Source organism: Centroberyx affinis, unplaced genomic scaffold (genome assembly GCF_046629955.1).
Source record: "Centroberyx affinis isolate AG114_WGS23_722 - 3 ecotype Tasmania unplaced genomic scaffold, CSIRO-AGI_Caff_v1 ptg003708l_1, whole genome shotgun sequence".
Taxonomy (NCBI): domain Eukaryota; kingdom Metazoa; phylum Chordata; class Actinopteri; order Beryciformes; family Berycidae; genus Centroberyx; species Centroberyx affinis.
This window is the reverse complement of record NW_027281598.1, coordinates 115001-134720: the sequence shown is the minus strand read 5'-3', so window position 1 is coordinate 134720 and position 19720 is coordinate 115001. Positions and strand designations below refer to the sequence as shown.

Sequence of the window (19720 nt, the reverse complement as noted above, 5' to 3'; positions counted from 1 at the left end):
AATTCAAGAGCCACAGTGTACTCTATCTTAGCCCATGGTGACAGATGACAGCCTATAGTGAACATAATGTTAAAATGCGTGAGGATAAATATGCTACTGAGAAATTGATTTTTAGGTGATAAACACAAGCAGTGTAATCGGAAATGAGCAAACTGCAGCACTAGGGAATATAGAAACCCGTGCAAACTCAAACTGGGTCAATAATGCCCTAGTTACAGGTGATATACTATGCTCCTTGTAGCTAATTGTTTATCAAAACTATCTTCTTGGGTGTCCCTAAAGATGATGCCCATATGTATACACGCTATGCAACAAGCTTGTCTGCTATGCCTGTGGCACTGACTGGGATGTCTATGGACAAGATGCAGCGGCAGCGCAGACCAAGGGAGTGACGCATTGCAGGTACAAACACACCAATCAGAGAGCGCTATTTCATCCAGCTACGTCTGGTGCCCCATCACAGAGTAGCAGAAAGTATTCATACGCAGTTATGTAGACTGTCAACGACAGGCACTTTAATGTCGAATATTCACATTGAAAACAACACTGAAGCCGCACTTGGATATTACAATTACTCGTTGTTTTTTTGGCGTAATTTATCATCTCCATAAATTTGGTGTTCATTTATTTGGTAATTGAGGAAAAGGGAAGTTGGCGGAGGGATCTGCCAAAGAGGAGGAGTTAAGGATAGCCGTTAAAGGCGCGTCCAGTTGCCTCTCTGTCAGTGCATTCATAGAGATTGCCAGTCAGTTGGGTGAACCTGTGCGTTGGTTTTGGTTTCTTACGGACTTTGTCGTAAACCAGCTGCTGCATCTACATCGAAATGGTAAGCAAGACATAATAATTTCGCTCCCATCCAGAATCGACGATTCAAAGACCTGTAGCACACAGCAGGTCTTTAATTCTTCGAAATAAGTGCCTGTCCAACGTAACGTCGCTGTTTGCCAAGCTGAAGCCAGTGTTAACGGCAGCTACGCTGTGACACTACTGCAGTGCTGGCCGACAAATGACGGCTAGCCAGTTGGTAGATAGTTCCTAGCTTGTCAGGCAAAGCTAACGATAGCTTTGCTAAACCTGTATTGATGCTTTGGCGTAACAACCGCCGTGTATTTCGCTTGAGACAGTGCATAGCGAATAAACGTGCTAGCTAGTTAAGATGGATAGCTAGATTAGCTAAATTGTGTTGGTGGAGCTCTGCTCTAACCCTGCATTGTAGCTGCGTGTAATTATTTGTCAACTGCTACCTGACTTGAAATGCTGTATTTGTTGGTCATTCTGCAAAGTGAACAGTGTTGGCTGTCTAAATGTCAGTAGCTGGTGGGCTTGATAGCTAGACAGCCAGTTAGCTAACCTTAGCTGTTCCTAGCTTAACATTTACCGCCAAAATGTAACCCATTCATTATTTGTAGCCAAGTAACGTTGGCGTCATCGAACGTGTAATCACAGCCTGAGCCGAGTAGGCTGGATAACTCTATATATCTTTTTTTGTTAAGAATGAGCAGGTATTGATTTTGGGGGGCTTCTGCTTCAAGTCATTTCTATTATCTCTTCCAAGTTCAGTAGCTAACGTTAGGTTTCCAACTAATTGACACTGAAATGCTGCTGCTTCCGTGTAGTTGTACAGCTACTCTAATATCTACTTTAACCTTATGACCCAGCATAATTACAGTCATAAACTTGCTAGAAGGGCGTGTTCATGGCATTTTATTAAGTGGGTGGGCCTACCTTTGCTGCCATCCATTAGGACTTGTACTGAATGTATACCATTGCTTTAAGATTGAAAAGCTAATTTTCGCCATACCATTCTTAATTGCCTCATCTCCTTTTTCCTAGGCTGATCAGCTAACAGAGGAGCAGATTGCTGGTAAGACATCGCTGCATTGAACTACTTCTTTCCTCCTACCCTGGCAAGTGGCCTGCGTTATGGATCCTCACATCCCTTGCATTGGATTTATACTTTTGCCTTTTAAGGTGTTCCACGGGACAGCCTACTGGTCATAAAAACAGGAATGAATGAAATGGCTGTTGCTGGCTCTGTAGCCCACAAGGACTCCCTCATGGAAACCTTTTTGCATTTTCATGGTTACCATGTAATAAATGATGTAATCTGGAAAGGCTGTGTGTTCTAGTGAGGTGCAGTAGCCACCTTTTTACATCCTGTGCATGATGTGTCCTTTGCCCTGGGCGTGTTCTCGCTGACGGAATGCTGCAAGTTCAAGGAAGGAAAGCACAGTAGCTGTATGAGCTAAATCGGTGTCACTAGATGGAACCTAGTTGTCATAGTGTAAATCATGCAGAGGGAGTGTCTCTGGGGAATTGGCACTCTCAGATCCTAGTCTCTGATCGAAGGCATTTATTGTTATATATGACTGTCAGGCCTAAAACCCGGCACTGTTGTAGTGGTTTGTCTGATTATATCTTTCACTGTTGCTTCAGTTGATTTTATTCAGCTTAGGCCTCAGGTTTCACAATATGCTGATCTGACTGTTTCTGCATTTCATGGCGTCAGCTTTCAGTGGGTAAACCCTTGCTTGGTGGTTTGCTGACATGTATCTGTTTTCAAGAGTGTCAGTTTGTGTATACAGCTACCGTACACAACCTTGTTCCTATTGACTTTTGAATTGAACATTAATTATAAGTGTAGTAAGCGTATGGCCCGTAACAGAGGGATTGGATACCCTGATGTTTCCCTCGGAGGCTGCAGGTAGTTATTCATCATCAGCCTTTCCTCATAACAAATAGGGTGTTGTCCCGCATGTTTGACCCTGGAAACGGCAGGGCAGGATGTGGTTCTTATGATGCTGACAAGCTGTTGCATGCCACTACACATTGCCCATTGGCCTCGTCACACTTGATGAGTGTCTCATCTCCCACCCTCATAGCTCTACCAAACCCACACAACTGTCATTCACTGCTGATGTAGCCAGACTTTGTCCTGCTGCTCAGTCTCATGCGCGCTGTCCTTGTTTAGCCAGGAACGATTGCAGTTGGAACTCAAAACAGAACGCCTCATCAGTGCGCTGTAGCTGGTTTGTAATTGAAACATGAGTGATGTAATGCCCTTTTGGGTCATGAGCTAATTCAGGGTTTGGGTCAATGTGAATGGCAGACTTCAGGATAAATGGAGTGAGTTTGATGCAGATGGGCTGATTTCATTTTCCAGAGATTATGTTAGTTGGCATGCGTCTTTATAATTTCTGCCTTGTTGCTTATCTGCAGTGTACTTTTTGCAATTATTGTTTTGACAAGGTTTTTGCTTCTGCACGTTTAGCTATAAAGGATTTTTATCTGCCTTTCTAAAGAAGCCCTCCTTTTTTATTTATTTTTTCTTTTTGCAACCAGAGTTCAAGGAGGCATTTTCGCTCTTTGACAAGGATGGCGATGGCACCATCACCACCAAAGAACTGGGCACTGTCATGCGCTCTCTGGGCCAGAACCCCACAGAGGCAGAGCTGCAGGACATGATCAATGAAGTGGACGCTGATGGTGAGACCTTAACTCTGCTTTAAAATGCACGCACCACTTGAATATTGCTAGATGCACTGGATGGAAATCCCTCATCAACTCTTTGCTTCTGTCTTCCAGGTAATGGAACGATAGACTTCCCAGAGTTTTTGACTATGATGGCCAGGAAGATGAAGGACACAGACAGCGAGGAGGAGATCAGAGAAGCGTTCCGTGTCTTTGACAAGGTAAAAGCTCCTGTCTGCACTCCCACACACGCACTAAAGTAGCTTTTAAAAGTATAGTTACTAACTCGTCTAATTTTCAGGATGGCAATGGATACATCAGCGCTGCTGAGTTGCGCCATGTAATGACGAACCTCGGAGAGAAGCTGACTGACGAGGAGGTCGATGAAATGATCAGAGAAGCAGACATTGACGGAGACGGACAAGTCAATTATGAAGGTTGGTGTAAACTTTTTTTTGCTCTATTGCTTGGGTCACACATTGATACAAATGGAGTCACAACTTATTTTTATTTTTTTCTCCCCCCTTCTCCCTGCAGAGTTCGTACAAATGATGACGGCGAAGTGAAGGCCTTGTACAGATTTCTTATATAAATAATTTGCCTTTTTTTCTTTGTGTAATTTATCTGTAAAATCTTAATAGCCCCCCCTCTCGTCCCCGCCCCCCCTGCTGTCCAAAGGAACTGCATGTAAACTGCATAGGCTCTTGTCCCCATGTCCCTTTCTTTTGCTGTCATGGTGTTTTGGAGTGACGGAGCGGTCATACAACCAGATGCCCGTGGAGGCCCCCCCTGTGGGCCGGAGAACTTCGAATCTTCCTTTCTTGTGGGCTCGGGGCCCCTCCACGCATGGCGACATTGGAAACCTGTCAGCTGGTTGTCACTTGGCAACGCTGTTGGCATGGAAACAATGTAGAGGAGTTTAACTCTGCATGGACTACGGACAAAGTATATATGGAAAATCTCTCAGCATTGCACTACTGCAAAAAAAATGACACGGGTGTATCTCCTAGGTACTCGTACAAACTCTTTTTGTATCTGCTGTTCTATATACCAGAGAACGACTAATATTATGCTTTTTAATGTTTTACTCACTACTTTTAGTTTTCTTTCTTTCTTTTTTTTTTTTTTTTTTGAATGGCCTCTGGTCATGCCTCAAATAATCCATTCCAAGTTGTATATTTTTGTTTTCCAATAAAATTTACAATCTACCCAGATTTGAAAATTGTCTTGTTTTCTCAGTTATAATGGATCCTTGAGTTTGTATACGCTGTAATAATTCCCATTTTTGTATTGAGGGCAGATTGCTCCGTTTTTTTTTTTTCTTTTCTTTTTTTTTTTAATAGGATTTTTTTTTTCTTTTGTTGCTTTAGAATACACATGAAACAATGTTTACCATTTAAAGTGTCCCCTGTTAATGCCCAAAAGCACTGAGAGGAGCATCAGCCAATGCCTCTTAATGTTCAGATAAGCTCAGATCAAATCTGTATTGTCATTAAAATAAAAGCACTGAGTGGGATCAAAGGCTTCTATTTTGAAGTGCACACAATGGTACTCGACATTAGATTAGCCATGTACTGTCCAGCCCCCTTCTGACTAGATAGACCGTGTGTTGTCTGCTACTATTGGCGCAGCACCAGGTAGAAGCTGACTGCCTCATGTCTTACTTGGCATTTGCCCCCAATCACGAGGTGCAGGTGATGAGCGTACATCAGTAACCATGATGTAAATAGAGGTGTACCTGTTTTGTTGAATTTCTGAATATTGAGTTTGTTACAGTAGCTTGCAGAGATACTAAGTTTGTTATTTTGACGAATGACAAAATAAAGCTCTATTGTGGACCTCTGCGCTGCCTCCTGTGTATCTTTGTACTTGTGCCCTTGATCCTACGAGTGGGTGTACAACCCCCTGCTGTTAGCTTGTAGGTTTGATTTTGTTTTCACGTAAGAAGGGTAGATTTAAAAAAAAAAAAAAAATTATGAGAATTTTGGGATTGTTCCATATCTAAACCTTTGCATGATGGTTTTGGTTTCCCTAGGGAGTAGTAAAGGCTGGGGTTTTGTGAGGCTTGGTCAGGCATACATATTCAATAGTCCCTGAGGATGCATATTAAACATTTTGTGCATTACAAAAAAAGGCTCTAGACAAGTAACAAGCAATATACTATCCGGGACTGTGATAGGCATAATTTCATATAAAGAGGTTGTTCACTGAAGGTACCTTGATTTGATGTTCCTTAATTTACATCATGCTCACAGCCAAATGAGTCTTTGAGTGAGTTATCCAGTTTGCACTTATGAACAAATTCAGTTTCCAGGGCTAGAGCAAAAGGGAGGGCTACCACCTACAGCAGTTGGTGTGAATCAGTGACACAAGTGGCATTCATCTTGTCAAAACCAATTATCACAAAGCTTTTTCAACAATATCGCGCAGTGAAAGTGTCATATATAGCCTACTTCTAAAAAGCTGTTAATTACACAGCACATGAAACGATTGTCTCGGCCTCCTCGCTGTCCCAATCAGAGAAGTCAGAGTGTACAGAAGGTACTGTGAGGAGAAGGGAGATAGACAACCTCAATCAGACACTCCAGCTCCTTCGCGGCCCGGGTGTGTGTCCTCATGCACTCTCGTGTCACATGGGACTTCCTTGACAAGCCGTGTAAACATGAATTCTTGGCTCCCTAGAATCATATGTTCCATGTAGCCTAGCAACGAGGCCGAACGTTGCGCTTTTGCTCCCAGAGCGAGATTTTAGCTTCAGACGATGGTCTTTAGTTCTGCTGTGCTGACAGTGTGTGTGTGTGTGTGTGTGTGTGTGTGTGTGTGTACTGGTGTCTCTCGGTACATCACACACCAGCCTTCTGAGATGACTAATATGCCACAAGAGGTAAGACACTCTAAACACGGAGAAGTGGGTTAGTTTGAAAGAGTTACTCAAGGTGAGGACTTAAAACTTGTAGGCTTCCCAAACCTTTTCATTTAAAGAACCCCCTTCAAATTGATACACATTAGACCACACACTGCTATATTACTTCCCAAGGAACCCCATCTGAGTACATTTTGGTTGGTACTGAATTACATAACTGGCTATACTATAGGTCATTAGGTCATACTATAATCATTCTTATAGTTCTTATATTTGAAATCACTGCAAAATCAAACTATTCCTGATTTTTTCAGGCTGGCCCTGGAACCCTCTGGTTTTCCTCAGACCCCAGTTTGGAAGCTACTGCTGAACAAACAGTTCCAGACACTGTTTGGGCTGAAAGAGACATGAGTTATTGTATTGTATTGTATGGTATTGTTTTGCAATTTGAACTGTAATTGCCATTTTTGAACTGTATCATCAGGATCAACATCATAATATCACTCCAAACATGACAGTGATGACTTGCTGCTAATTTAGAAGCACTAACTAACCAACTGCAGTGTTTATGTACCTTGGTGCTGGCTTACTATTGTGTCCTCCTCTCAGTCAAACTGGTCGGCGAGTCTAAATTTAGCCCACCACCAGCCCGGCTTGTTGAAAAATTGATCGATAGCCGAGTCGCTACTATAGTAACAGTCGCAGTTTAGTGGTGGTCAGGTGTCACCGGATCCCAAGTCAACCAGACAGTGAACGGCAGCGGGTACAGCACAGGATATGGCCACATGGAAAAACAAAGACGCCTCTGCAGTCGGTGACATGTCCGGGCGAGGCAACAGAACGGAGAAGGTAAGGATCCGTGAAGACCACCGGCTCTTTACGGCCCTCATAACCCTGCGTGGTTCATGTGAACGGTTCATGTACAGTGCGATGTGTGATCAGGGAGATGCGTCAACGTGTTGTTGGTATAGGAAAAGCAAACCAGAAGCAGTCTATAGGGTCTTGGTGTATGTCCTCTTCTTATCTGCAGGTCAATAAGAAGGGGGACATGTGTGGCCGAGGGAGCTGGTGGCTGCGAACATTGAAAGTAGGTACTGCAGTACAAGACTTCATGACCTTCTGTTTATGGAAGGTTTGTGATTTTCTAATGGCAATAGCAGCTGCCTCCATGTAGCTTCAATGGCTATGAAACATGACACAATAGAGTACCTGGTTGTCCAGCTGCCTCATGGACACACCATGTACTTGCAATGTTAATTGAGTTTGAATCCAATGGCTTTTATCGCATGTCTCTCTCCCATATTCCCTCCCTCTCTCCAATGTGTAGGCTACTGTCTGGCAGAAATGAATAAAACACAATTATAGATTCAGTACAGTCCCGCAGTGCATTCATGGTGATGACATATAGACCTAATTAATGATGCGTTTATTAGAGTGTGATTTCAGACCTTCTGTCCTCTCACCTTATTCCAGGACACGCCCATCCCGGGTCACTACCACGTCCGGGACTTCATCGAGGAAGCTGAGCTGAACCCCGTGAGGCAGACCTACGGGTTTAAAGGCCCGGGCAGGAAGGCCCAGACCCGGGGTGCGCGTAATGGGGATCTGCTTTTACCCGGGGCATACGACTGCCCCGACTCCATCCAGCAGCTCCTGATGCGCCCGGCCTCCTACTCCTTCAAAAGCTGCCCCCGGCCCGACATCATCACCCTGGGCGTCAGGGATAAGGTGAGGGTGGGGTGGGTGTGTCAGATATGACCTTACCCCCCTCTTTACCCTCCGGGACCTCTATGCTATACCAGCACCCTGTAGAGCCCTTATAGTGTAATAAAACGAAATGTAATAAAGCCCATAACATAAAGCCAATAATGCAATAACACCTTGAAACCATAATCCATGTTCCTGGCAAAAATTGTGTTAACCATTATGGCTTTTGTGACGTCAGCCAAGATGAACTGGATGATTTTTTGTTAAGAGAAACCTTTTCTTAGTAAAGGGAAAAGGCTTAATTTCCCTTCCGTTCCCATTTTAGAATACAAAAATACTAGAATACTAAAAATATAAACACTTAGTCCAATTGAATATTACTGTTAGTGTTAGCACTCTTACTTCTTACTTGATAAGGAAAATACATTTATAGTAAAGAGATTTTAGAAAAAATAGTCAGCAATGTAACAACAAGTCAATAATGGAATAAGTTATTATGTTACTGGCAAAAATGCTACTATGTTATTGTAAGATTTTATTACATTATTGGCTTTTTATTAGGTTGTAGGCTTTATCACATTACATTATTGGCATTTATTGCAGTATAGGCAGTACATTATAGGCCTCTACACAGCCTGGATTCTAGTATGTTATTCAAAACAAGGGTGTAAATAGTGTAGGCACTGTTCATTCATTATTATGTTTTGTCAATGCATTTGACAGTGGAATGACATATTATTGTGGCACCTACACATCACAATGCCGCATTATCTTGGCTTAGGACTCGATGAATATTGAAACAGGAGCATGTTGCGATACCGCCGTATTCTCAAACACTGCTTTATCTTCACTTTACTCCCTATGCCAGGATGTAAACACCTCGCCGTGCGACTACAGCGTGACAGCTGAACCGGCGGAGAAGCTTCCCTGCAAGTAAGCGCTCGACAAACAGCCTCCCTTCAACTCCCCGCCTCCCTCAGATCACCCCCCCCCCACCCCCCACCCCCCCTTGAATCGCCGCCGAGCAGACGTCCCATGAATCATCCCTTGATCACCGAGCCCTTCCTCTCCGCGCAACTTCTCTTCCCCGCTCTCTAATCTCCGCGCGGCACAAAGATGGCGGAGCGGTCGCCGAACCCGCTCTCTCATTTTCTCTCCCTCTGATCACGCGTGGCCTTCTTCCTTTCTTCTCTCTTTTTTTGACAGCCTCTCTTCTCTCTCTCTCTCTCCACCTCTCTCCTCTCCTTGCAGGCATGTGATGTTTCGGTCGGCCGTGCAGCGTATCGGCTTTCTGCCTGTAAGTATCTAATCACCAGGACTGGTTATTAGGTCTTTCCATTGCCCGCAAAAAGGGTCCATTACAATGTACTTTCAATAGGTTTTGGTTACAAGCTACCCTATGACCTAATGTGCATCTGCGGTGGCGTGCGCCGTACACAAGGAAGTCGGCTATGACAACCATAAGGGTCAGAGAAAAACGATCCTAGAGGTTGTCTGATTATATCATTTGCCCCATTTAAGCGCCTGTTATGGCACTGCGCTGGCTGGCGGGTCAGCTTTGGTTCATATTGCACAGTGCTGCAGCCTTACCAGTGCGTCCAGGCCGGTAGCCGATGGATATCTGAGCCGCGCTGGCAGCTGCTGGGTGTTGACAGAGAAGGAAAGGCGCTAAGAAATCCCGAGGGTGTTATTACTGCAGTTGGGAGCAGTTTTCTGCTTTTAGTGGTGTCACGCCGACTCCGAGACAAGTTTACTGTCAAAGGTTAAGCGGCTAAGCAAATCCCGTAGCGACGGCACACCGAAGGCCGCAGCCCCTTTCAGACAGCTGATGACCTGATGGGGATGGGCAGGTTGGAGAGATATTAGTAGGTCAAAGGTCAGCGGTCTTAATGGTTTACACTGGGAATCTGTCCGTATACGTTATGCGCTGCGACGGCAAAAGGAGAATTTCACATTTCTCCAAGCGCTCTGAAATATGAAATCGATTTCCGCACATACAAAAGGGAAACCCCCCAGTGAGCTGACGGTGTTTGAGAACACAACAAAAAAGAATTCTCTCATTCTGATTTGACTTAATTTCTCCATCCCGGGGCCATCGCGTGGCCTAGATTTACGCGTTGTGCTTTGTGCAACATCTACTGCACGTGCTGCTTGGAAGTCCTGACTTGAGATCCAAGCTGGGTTGAATTGGAGTAATAAGCCCCAACGTTTTCATATGAACAAAGGTCCGACCCTCTATCACTGATTGATATGACACAGTAGCGATGAAGTGATGTGTTTCATGTTTCCGGTTTGTTTGGAATAAACAGAAGAAGAACTGGGTAGTTAGCATGAGCAGTGATAGCCACCATGACTGAACAGACAAAGAAAAGAGAAACTCAAACTGCAGCAACAGAAAATCCAAGCTCCGCCCACACGGTTTGATTGACAGGTGATCTCTGGGAATGAGCAAAATAATGAGTCTCTTGCGGATTTTCACTTTAACAACACAATCATCTTCAATAAATCCTCCATTGTTGTTTGAGATTTACAAATGTTGAAGACTTCCAGTCTGGTTAAGGAAGATGGCAGACTAGTCTCAACACGTGAAGCATTAAAACAATGTGTGTGTGTGTGTGTTGCGGGGGAGGGGAGTTGCTGGCTGCACTCAGGTCTGCTGACACCCATAATTGACAAAAGGTCAAAGTTGAAAGGTTTCACAGACATTTGCAGCATGTGCCAGTTCTCCACGCCACACTGGGAGAACGCCGCTAAGCATGCTGCAGAAACTAGGCCAGGTGCCTTGGCTCCAACCCACACACACACACACACACACACACACACACACGAGAGGTACCATCATGGCAGACACACCCGTAAGAGAGTTTCAGTCCCCCACCGGCTCCTGTGAAATACACCTGCATTAGCACCTCTGGGTGCAACAGGCCGGCACACAGGGCCAGCAGGCCAGCAGCAGAGGATCAAGTGAACTGGCCACCGGGATCAAATGGCATGTAACGGTAGCAGCCGCCCTTCCAAGGGGCAGAGGAGAGGAAAAGAGACCTCCCTCCCCGTCTTCCTCTCTCTCTCTCTCTCTCTCTCTCTCTCTCTCTCTCTCTCTCTCTTCCAGAGTCTCTTTCAGAGAGCGGCTGGTCCTGTGTTCAGGGACAGGGAGACAGTTTTATGTCTGAGGAAGGGAGGGAGGGAGGGGGTGGGGGGGCGGGCGATGCTATTTCTGCATGGCACGCCGCTGGTGATGACCAGTATGTGTGTTAGTGGGTGGGAGGAAAGGAGAAGTGAAAGGCAAGGAGAGAGAGACAGAGAGAGAGAGTGGGAGAGAGGGACAGAGACTGACTTTTGATGTTCTTTAATAAAACATAGCACTGAAAAATCACACAAAGGGGAAAAACCTCAACACAGCCAGAGACAGAGAGGGAGAGACCTGAGTGTATTGGTGAGAGCATGGATCTCTCATTTGGGTCTAAAAAAAATAGAGGTCATCATGTACAGTAGGTCAATATGACACACCAAGCATGTTTGGAGCAGTTTATTGAAACTCTGGAGCGTTCACTTTTAGTTTGGTTTGTTTGAGCAGGTGAGAACAATGCCATTTGAACTCGGGTGGCACCAAATAACCGCACCGACACGCCTGGAAATGCGTCTTGGTCCCCTTCCAAGAGAACTGTGGTGTAGTTTGAGTGAGAACGTAGGCTAATCCATCAACAAATAACCAGCTACAGCAAATCACCCCAAAATGCAAAGATTTATGGGTATAAGGAGACAGATGTTGACAGCATATAGCCTGCAATTCTTCATGCTTAGAAAGCTTTGCATAACAGAATGAATCAAGGGCAAACCAAAGTCTGGACTGATGCTCATATTCGGCTATTTCTTCATGTGTTCTTAACTGGTATGAACGCCAGAGACTGTAAATTACAGCAAAGAGCACAGACAAGTCCATCATGCTTAGTTGAAGTTGCAGGCGCTGGAACTCTTCCCACCACCAAAATCTCTAACCTGGTTGGATGACAGGTCACCAAAACTCTGTCCAATAAACAAGCTACTTGTGAGTCAATGTGACTTTTGTTTGGCTCACTTGTAATTGGGCATTGTGAACCTAAATGGACCAAACACAAAAATGCAACAAAGTCAACTCTCCCATTATGGTTCGGACCTAAACAAACTGCAGGTGTGATCGCATCCTTAAGGTAGCCTTGGTCCGAAATATATTGAGGTTTATAGTAATCAATCAATCAATCAATCAATCAGTGACTCCTATCTCTGACCACCCCAGAAGGAGGGACCTGCTCCATGCCACTACAACCCGCAGACAGGACCTGCCAGAGCCATCACTTCCTCCTTTAAATCCACATTGCCACGGCTCCACTATGTGCACTCTGTGAGTCCAACTACTGATCTCAGTATCCTCTATAGATACATACTGCCTGTTTAAAGCTTTGTGTCATTGCATCTTACAGTTTAACACCCTGCTAGCTCCAGATAGACATGTTGACATGTGGAAATTAGGACACTGCAGCAGCAGATAATAGGATACAGCCAAAGTAGGATATGAATAAGAATAGCACCATTGGGGGGTATTAAACATAACGCAACCAACAACTAGAACATATTAAGTAAAAATATATGAATAAAAACTATGAAATATATTTATGAATTTACAGTCTATATGCAGGGAGTGGAAAAAGAGAGGAATAGAAGATAGAAAAAGAATGAAAAATCCTATGCTGGCATAAGCGTCATGACGAAACAGTGAAAGTGTGTGTGTGTGTGTGTGCATCCCACAGAGGACTCCAGGACCGGGGACCTACGAGCCGTCCTGGAAGCTGGCTCGCCTCCTGGACGCGGAGCCCGCGACGGGCCCGTCCCACGGCCTCTTCTTCCGCCACGTCGTCTAGGGGGGCGCGGGCCGCGTTTCCCACAAATGCCTGGCCCTCTCCCACCCCTCAACCTCGCTTACCTGAACACACCACACACACACACATAAACCCTTGCCTTGTTTATTTGAGTAAAGATTGTACAGACAAAAACTCTCAGTCTCTTATTACTCGGGCCGGTGTTTGTTTGCATGCCAGCGAGGGATTTTTTTAAGACATAATAAGCCCGCGTTCCTTCCGCCTCAAATCGCTTTAGCGACGCCGGCCAGGGAAGCAGAATGATCTTATCTGCAACACAGGGTACTTCATTCCACTTAACTACTTGTTCCCGGTATTGCTCTCTCTCTCTCTCTCTCTCTCTCTCTCTCTCTCTCTCTCTCTCTCTCTCCGTTGGCAGGCGAGGCCCGCTTCGCCCGTCCTCCTATCTTCCGCCCCGCGATGCACTCAGGAGGAGGAGGAATGCTTGCTCGGCCAATGCGTCACATGCGCATAGCTTTAGCGGCGGTGTGGCATGCCGCGCGCTCAGATAACACATTTCGGGGGCATCGGGGAGGCCAAGGCAGCAGGCGACACAATAAAACAGCTATTCTTATCGCTATACCTATACGGCTCGCTGTATACTCGCTCTCCCCCCCCCCCCCCCCCCCCCGACGAACAAAACAAAAACAGCGGGCCGGTAAACGGAGGACGGCGGAGATAGGGATCGGCCTCTGCTGCAGGAGAATAATGGCGTGGTGTGTGATTACAGCGGAATAGGGAATCGGTTAAAAAAAAAAAAGAAAAAAAAGAAAACACATTTGTTATTACTGTGATCCGGGATCGTGTATTTATTTTTGCTGAGCGTGCACGCACTTTTGCTTCGTATTCATTTGGTTGGACACACACACACACACACACTCACTCTTAGACAGTTGTTCAGGGAGTGGAGAGTGTTATTCCTTCATTTCCCTATCCATACCAGGATTCAAACGACTACAAACACAAGCCGGCTCCTCTAACCTTTAGTTCAGCTCAGTATCGGTTTAAGAACTTCAGTTTTACAAAACAAAACCCCCGGAGCTGCCGCGTTCACAGTGAAGTGGGACAGACCCCAGGGTGATGGGATGGAGATGTGGACTCGTTTGAATGTTTAGAACTGTTATGCGCGTTATGTAAGCGCTCAGATACTGTATCTGAGTCTACAAATTCAGTTCCCAAGTCATTATCAAGGGAGAGAGCTATTCGTATTCGTAATTATCCTCCCATGTCGCTCTCCACGCTGAGGTCAGAGGTCAGATACAGAGCAGCACCCGGCTCCTCCCCCACTCACCACACCAACCTGCAGCCTTATATTGGCTAAGATTCTAGGAATATATCATTAGTGATACAAGACCTAAGGGTGTTTTGGGTCTTCTGAGATCCATAATTCCACACTGGACCGACTCCTCTGCACATATTGATATCAGTTCGGAGCGTTTTCGCACAGGACAATAGAGCGGTATCGCGGGCCACATCTCCTCGGCCTCCACTTTGATCCCCCGCCGCTTTGTTTTTTTTCTCTCTCGGCCGGGCCGACGCTGAAGAGGTTGAAGAGGTTCAAGAGCCGGGCTCTTATTCCCCCCTGTCATTATTCAGGAGACAAAGGAGCGCACACTTCCACCCGGAGAGGAAGACAATCTTATTAACACGGGGCTTTGCACGCGGCCTCTGGAGAGCCGGGGCATGTGTGTATGAGGAACACGAGAGAGAGAGAGACGTGTGTGTGTGTGTGTTTGTGTGTGATGTGCAGCCCTTCTGCCTGTGGTCAAGGCATCAAGCCCCCCCCCAGTAATCTCTTTCTCTCTCTCTCTCTCTCTCTCAACCCTTCCTCCTCCTCTCATCTCGGTGATCTCCGGAGCGCGGCGCTGATCTCTGACATATGCCTCATACTGACGACTTAACACCCTCCATCTCCCACAGCCTGCCCGCACCACAGGCACGGCCCGGGCACCGGCTCGCTCGCTGTCAATCAAGCGCTCCCTCGTACACACACACACACACACACGCACGCCGTGCTCCGAGGAACACACACAAACACACAAACACACACACACGATGCAATGAATGCGCACGCATGCATGCACTTGTGAACCTTTGCTTTCAAACGAGCACACCGATGTACAGACCTGCAAATACATGCACACACACAACCCCCCAGGTTCTCATGCACACATTAGTGAGCGAATCAAAACCAGTTGTGATTTATGAATGGATTGATATATCGAAGCTAATTTCTATTATTACTTGAGCGATGAATCCATACTTTTATTCATTTTCTTAATCGTTGCCTTGGAAATAATCACTCAAAGGAAGCAAGGATGAAGTCAAAGACATTTTTTTTTTAATTTTTTTTTTTATAAATAACAGATCAGACTGGACCTTGCATCATTGCCTCATCTCCAAAAAGGCAAATTACTGTGGAGGCAGGCGAAGCTGGAAGCCACACAGCACGCTGCTCAAAGCCTGCCGCACACACGCAAATCTTTTTCATGTTTCGCTAATATTTCCCGCACCGAGAAGCCGGGTTTAAAGACGAGACACGGCGGGCAGCGCATCGCATCGCTCCCGAGGTCACGAGAACATCTGGTGTCAGCGCAGGTTGCCCCCGACATCCACTTCAGTTTCCTGGAAGAGTTTTTAACGAGATCCTGCAGAACGCTGAGAGAAAAGCACCGCGCCACATCAGCCTGGTTAAATCTGTGTTTTTTTTTTGGCAGCCTAGACCGGGGGAGGCGACCCCCCCCCCCCCCCACCCTGCAAAACCCAGTGGGTACAGCTGGACCGGATTCAAGGATGTCAAATTAAGAGCTAACTCAGGACGCCACGCTGTGAGAAAATGTGACATTCCTCCGGATGACGGAGGCGATGAGGGCATTTTCCTGAAGAATGTTTCACTCGAAAAAAAAATACCCGTGATCCAATATTGGCGCGGGACAAATATCATTATCGGCCCGCCCGGTCCCGGCCCCGGCTGAAGGTCGGCCGGACAAACAAGCCTCACAAACAGAGCGGCCATTGTTCGTTCGTTGACATTGCGCTGAACCAAAATGGCCACCCGGTCTCTCTCTCTCTCTCTCTCTCTCTCTCTCTCCCCCTCTCTCTGTATAACATGAACCCGCCTTGAGAAACTCGGTAAGAGCTGCCAACAAAAGAGCTGCCAGGTTCAGAGGCGCTGCTCCCTCCTAAGCCCGGGTCACATTCACTCTCATCACCTTTGGGGGGGGGGTGGGGGGGCAGCTGAGGATTCTAGCAGGCAGCGTGACACACACACACACACACAGGCGGGTGACCAGGTGTCCTCTTACCTCCCCTCCCAGCTCCCACCAAAGACACTTGACAGACGCATCGGAGCGACATTACGGTTCTATTAAATGACGTATAAAAGTTTAATCGGCTCCAATGGGCGGCTGTTAGCGAACAAGGGTGGGGGGTGGGGGGGTGGCGATTTGTTTGGCGCTGGCAGGAATCCGAGGCCCGGCGTGGAAGCGGACCAAGAAACGTCGGGAGGGCGATCAGGTGAGGCGGCGAGGTTGACGGAAGGGAACAGAAGGCCCGGGCCAAAGCTCGGGGGGGCCGGTGCTGTTTTTTTTTGTTTTTTTTTACGAGCCCTTGTTAATTTTAGGGTTGGGGTTAGAAACTTAATAAAGGAACGCCGGAGTACGTCCAAATAAGAAGCCGGTGGATCCAACACTCCCTTGGTAGCATTAAACGTGTGTTATCAGTGGCTGCCGGTGGCTCAGCTTTATGTTTTAGTTTGAAACGGACCCATGAGCTTCGTCACGGTCGCCCATCCCTCCTGTCATTCTGTTAAATGAAGCCGCTCCCACCTGTAAAATCTATGTAAAATCAAGTCTAGTAAAGACTAAACAACCAAGTTTTTAAGGAAAACGTTAAAATATTTGGGAAGGATCGTCCTCCCTATCCTCTATGAACCAGCCTCTCCTAGGCCAGAATATAATATACTGTGTGTACAGCAGTGTTCAAAATGCGTTTATTTGGGATTTTCACTCTAAAAATCTAGTACTTTCTCCTATCAAATTGCAGTGGAAATTCGAGAAATTTATATGAAAGTATTCCAATAACAGAAAAATCTAGTTTGCAAAAGTATTCAGAACCCTTCACACCGGCAAAAACATAACATATATTATTCATTCTTCATCTTTAGGTCATTTCAAGGCAGTGTGTATTCTCTTCGCCACGTACGGCTGAGCATTTGATCTTAGTTTCTGCCGTTTCAAAGGAATTAATAAACCATCATCCTTCCATCCCTCGGTATAGATCTGCTGTACCTGTCATTTTATTTATAAATGAGGTTATGAAACCACATCTGATCCCCATAACCTCCACCACACCCCTTCACCCCTCGCTGACTCCCAGGCCTTGTTTGGGCATTACAATGATGGTTTATGGTTTCCTACCTGGCACCCTGCGCCCAGCACTGCCCACCCCCCCTTGCCCTCCACATGCCCCTGCAAGGTTGGCACCAACACACACACACACACACACACCACTGTGTCCTGAATACCAGCCACACACACACACACCACCGCTCAACATGGTCAGTACCTTTGACTGCCAGTCATGTGTTGTTGATCGCTACTAGATCCAATATGGCTGCCGTGCTTGCTTGTGTGTGTGTGTGTAAAAGCTGTCATACATTTAACTAGGCCTGGAAATCTGATACCTGTTGCACACCCCCCTCACCCCGACCCTATATCACACACACACACACACACACACACACCCCCTGTGATGATGCTCAGGTGAGGCAGCTAGGGCGTAACCAGAGCGATATGCCCGGGTGCTCTGACATCACTGTGACGCAGACACACACACACACACACACTCAGACCTTGTGCGCTCTCTTTGTTGATCCCAGGTGTGTGTGTGTGTGTGTGTGCTGACAGTAGGTCCAGTGAATGGACCTTCATCAGCCCTGTTGTCATTCTGTGAGGCTTTGCAGCAGGCCGCTCCATTCATTAATCTGTCTCCTTTTACCAGAGCTGTCAAGACCGCACCAAGGCATGTGTGTGTGTGTGTGTGTGGTGTGTGTGTGTGTGTGTATGCAAGTATGTGTGTACCCACCATGCGATGCGTACATGTGTCTGCACGTCTGTGACTAAGTGTGTGTGTTTGTGTGTGCGTGCGCTGGCGCTGGCTACGCAACACGTCTGCGTGGGCGTGTGTGTGTGTGTGTGTGTGTGTGTGAGCACACCATGTAATATTTCACTCCTTATCCACAGGGATTAGACCATTCATCTCCCGAAGCCCCCGTGTAGGTGTCACACACAGCGCTAATGAGGAGAGGACGGAACGAGGGAGAGCCGAGGGGCCGGGGCGAGCGAGGAGAGGAGAGGGAAGAAAAAAAAAAAAGTAAAAATAGATTTTTTTGTTTTTGGTCGGACGGCGGGAACGACGAGGCGACGGCGATCGATGATTGGGCGGGGGGGGGGGGCGCGGATCGAAGTATTGACGGGTGAGGGATTTTCGCGCCGGGAGTGATGGGAATGTGGGTGTAGGGGGGGGGTTTGAGGAGAGAGAGAGAGAGAAGGGATTAGCAGAACTGCAGGGAGGGAAAGGGTTAACAGATGGGGCTTCTGCTGCGAGCGAAGGCAGGGACTCTTCCCATAACACAAATCAATTTACACCAGGCTGAGACATTGATTATAGCTGCCTCATACCTCACATGGTGACAGGAGACATCAAACAGACACTGTCAAGCCTATAAAACGACACAACGGGGGTATTATCTGCCTCTCGCTGTGTGTGTGTGTGTGTGTGTGTGTGTGTGTATTTGGTTTTTGTGTGTGTGTGTGTGTGTGCGTGTTGCTCAGCAGACTAGATATCTCTCCGCTTCCCCAGTTACTCAAACAAGGGGATGGCTGCTAGGCAACCGAGCCACATCACATCACATCAGGCAAGCGGGGAGGGAGAGCTAGATAGAGAGAGAGGTAGGGAGAGGAGGGAGGAGGAGGAGGAGGAGGAGGAGGAGGAGGAGGAGGAGGAGGAGGAGGGGAGCGAGTTCAGAGGCAGAAAACTGTGCTGGCAGTATTACATAAGCCGGCAGCCCAGTCCCACTGCTCACATTAATGTGGTTAGGCACTCGGAAGTGATGTCCATTAGTCACAAGTGACAAGGCAGGTGAAGACGCGGCATCCAGCAGTGATTTTTTTTTTTTTTTTTTTTAAAGCTGTTGTTGTTTATAATGGAGAGCATTATGGACAGATGAGTCAAAAAAAAACAACAACAACAAAAAAAACCCAAACAACACACATATTATGAACGCATGAGTCACTTACTGTACCGTACAAACAGAACAGGGACTGACAACACCCCAGAGGGATTATTTAAAACAAACATACATACATACATAATGCATGCAGATACATAATGGGTATACATGTAAGGACATATGACAGTACACACATATGACAACACACGCACACAGTAATGATAGGGAATGATATGTATTCCTGTGATAGATGTGTGAGATCGCAGTCATTAATTGAAGAGTGGGAGTGTTTGTGTGTGTGTGTGTGTGTGTGTGTGTGTGTGTGTGTGTGCCAAGTCGATCAAAGTCATTATCAAAAATACATCAAATGCTAAAAGAAAGATGCAGCGGTGTTGCTGGTGCGATGGACACACCTATAGGTAATCTATGTGTCTATCTGTGTGACACACACACACACACACACACACACACTCCATCCCAAGATGTACCCAGCACATCTTCAGCACAGCGCTCCATAAACCCTTAATCATAATGTATTATGTATGTGCTGTCAAG

At 46.5% G+C, this 19720-nt stretch overlaps 2 protein-coding genes across 2 annotated transcripts; both read left to right on the top strand.

Moving 5' to 3' along the window:
• Nucleotides 1-709: 709 nt before the first annotated feature.
• calm2a (calmodulin 2a (phosphorylase kinase, delta)) lies at nt 710-5315 on the top strand. The gene is made up of 6 exons (XM_071540671.1): nt 710-826; nt 1834-1864; nt 3343-3486; nt 3586-3692; nt 3773-3908; nt 4009-5315. Exons 1-6 carry the CDS (start codon nt 824-826, stop codon nt 4035-4037), a joined length of 450 nt encoding a protein of 149 aa, XP_071396772.1. The 5' UTR covers nt 710-823; the 3' UTR covers nt 4038-5315.
• Nucleotides 5316-7111: 1796 nt separating this feature from the next.
• On the top strand, nt 7112-12936 carry stpg4 (sperm-tail PG-rich repeat containing 4). The gene is made up of 7 exons (XM_071540675.1): nt 7112-7183; nt 7365-7421; nt 7808-8062; nt 8910-8974; nt 9293-9338; nt 12315-12419; nt 12826-12936. Exons 1-7 carry the CDS (start codon nt 7112-7114, stop codon nt 12934-12936), a joined length of 711 nt encoding a protein of 236 aa, XP_071396776.1.
• The last annotated feature ends 6784 nt before the right edge of the window (nt 12937-19720 follow it).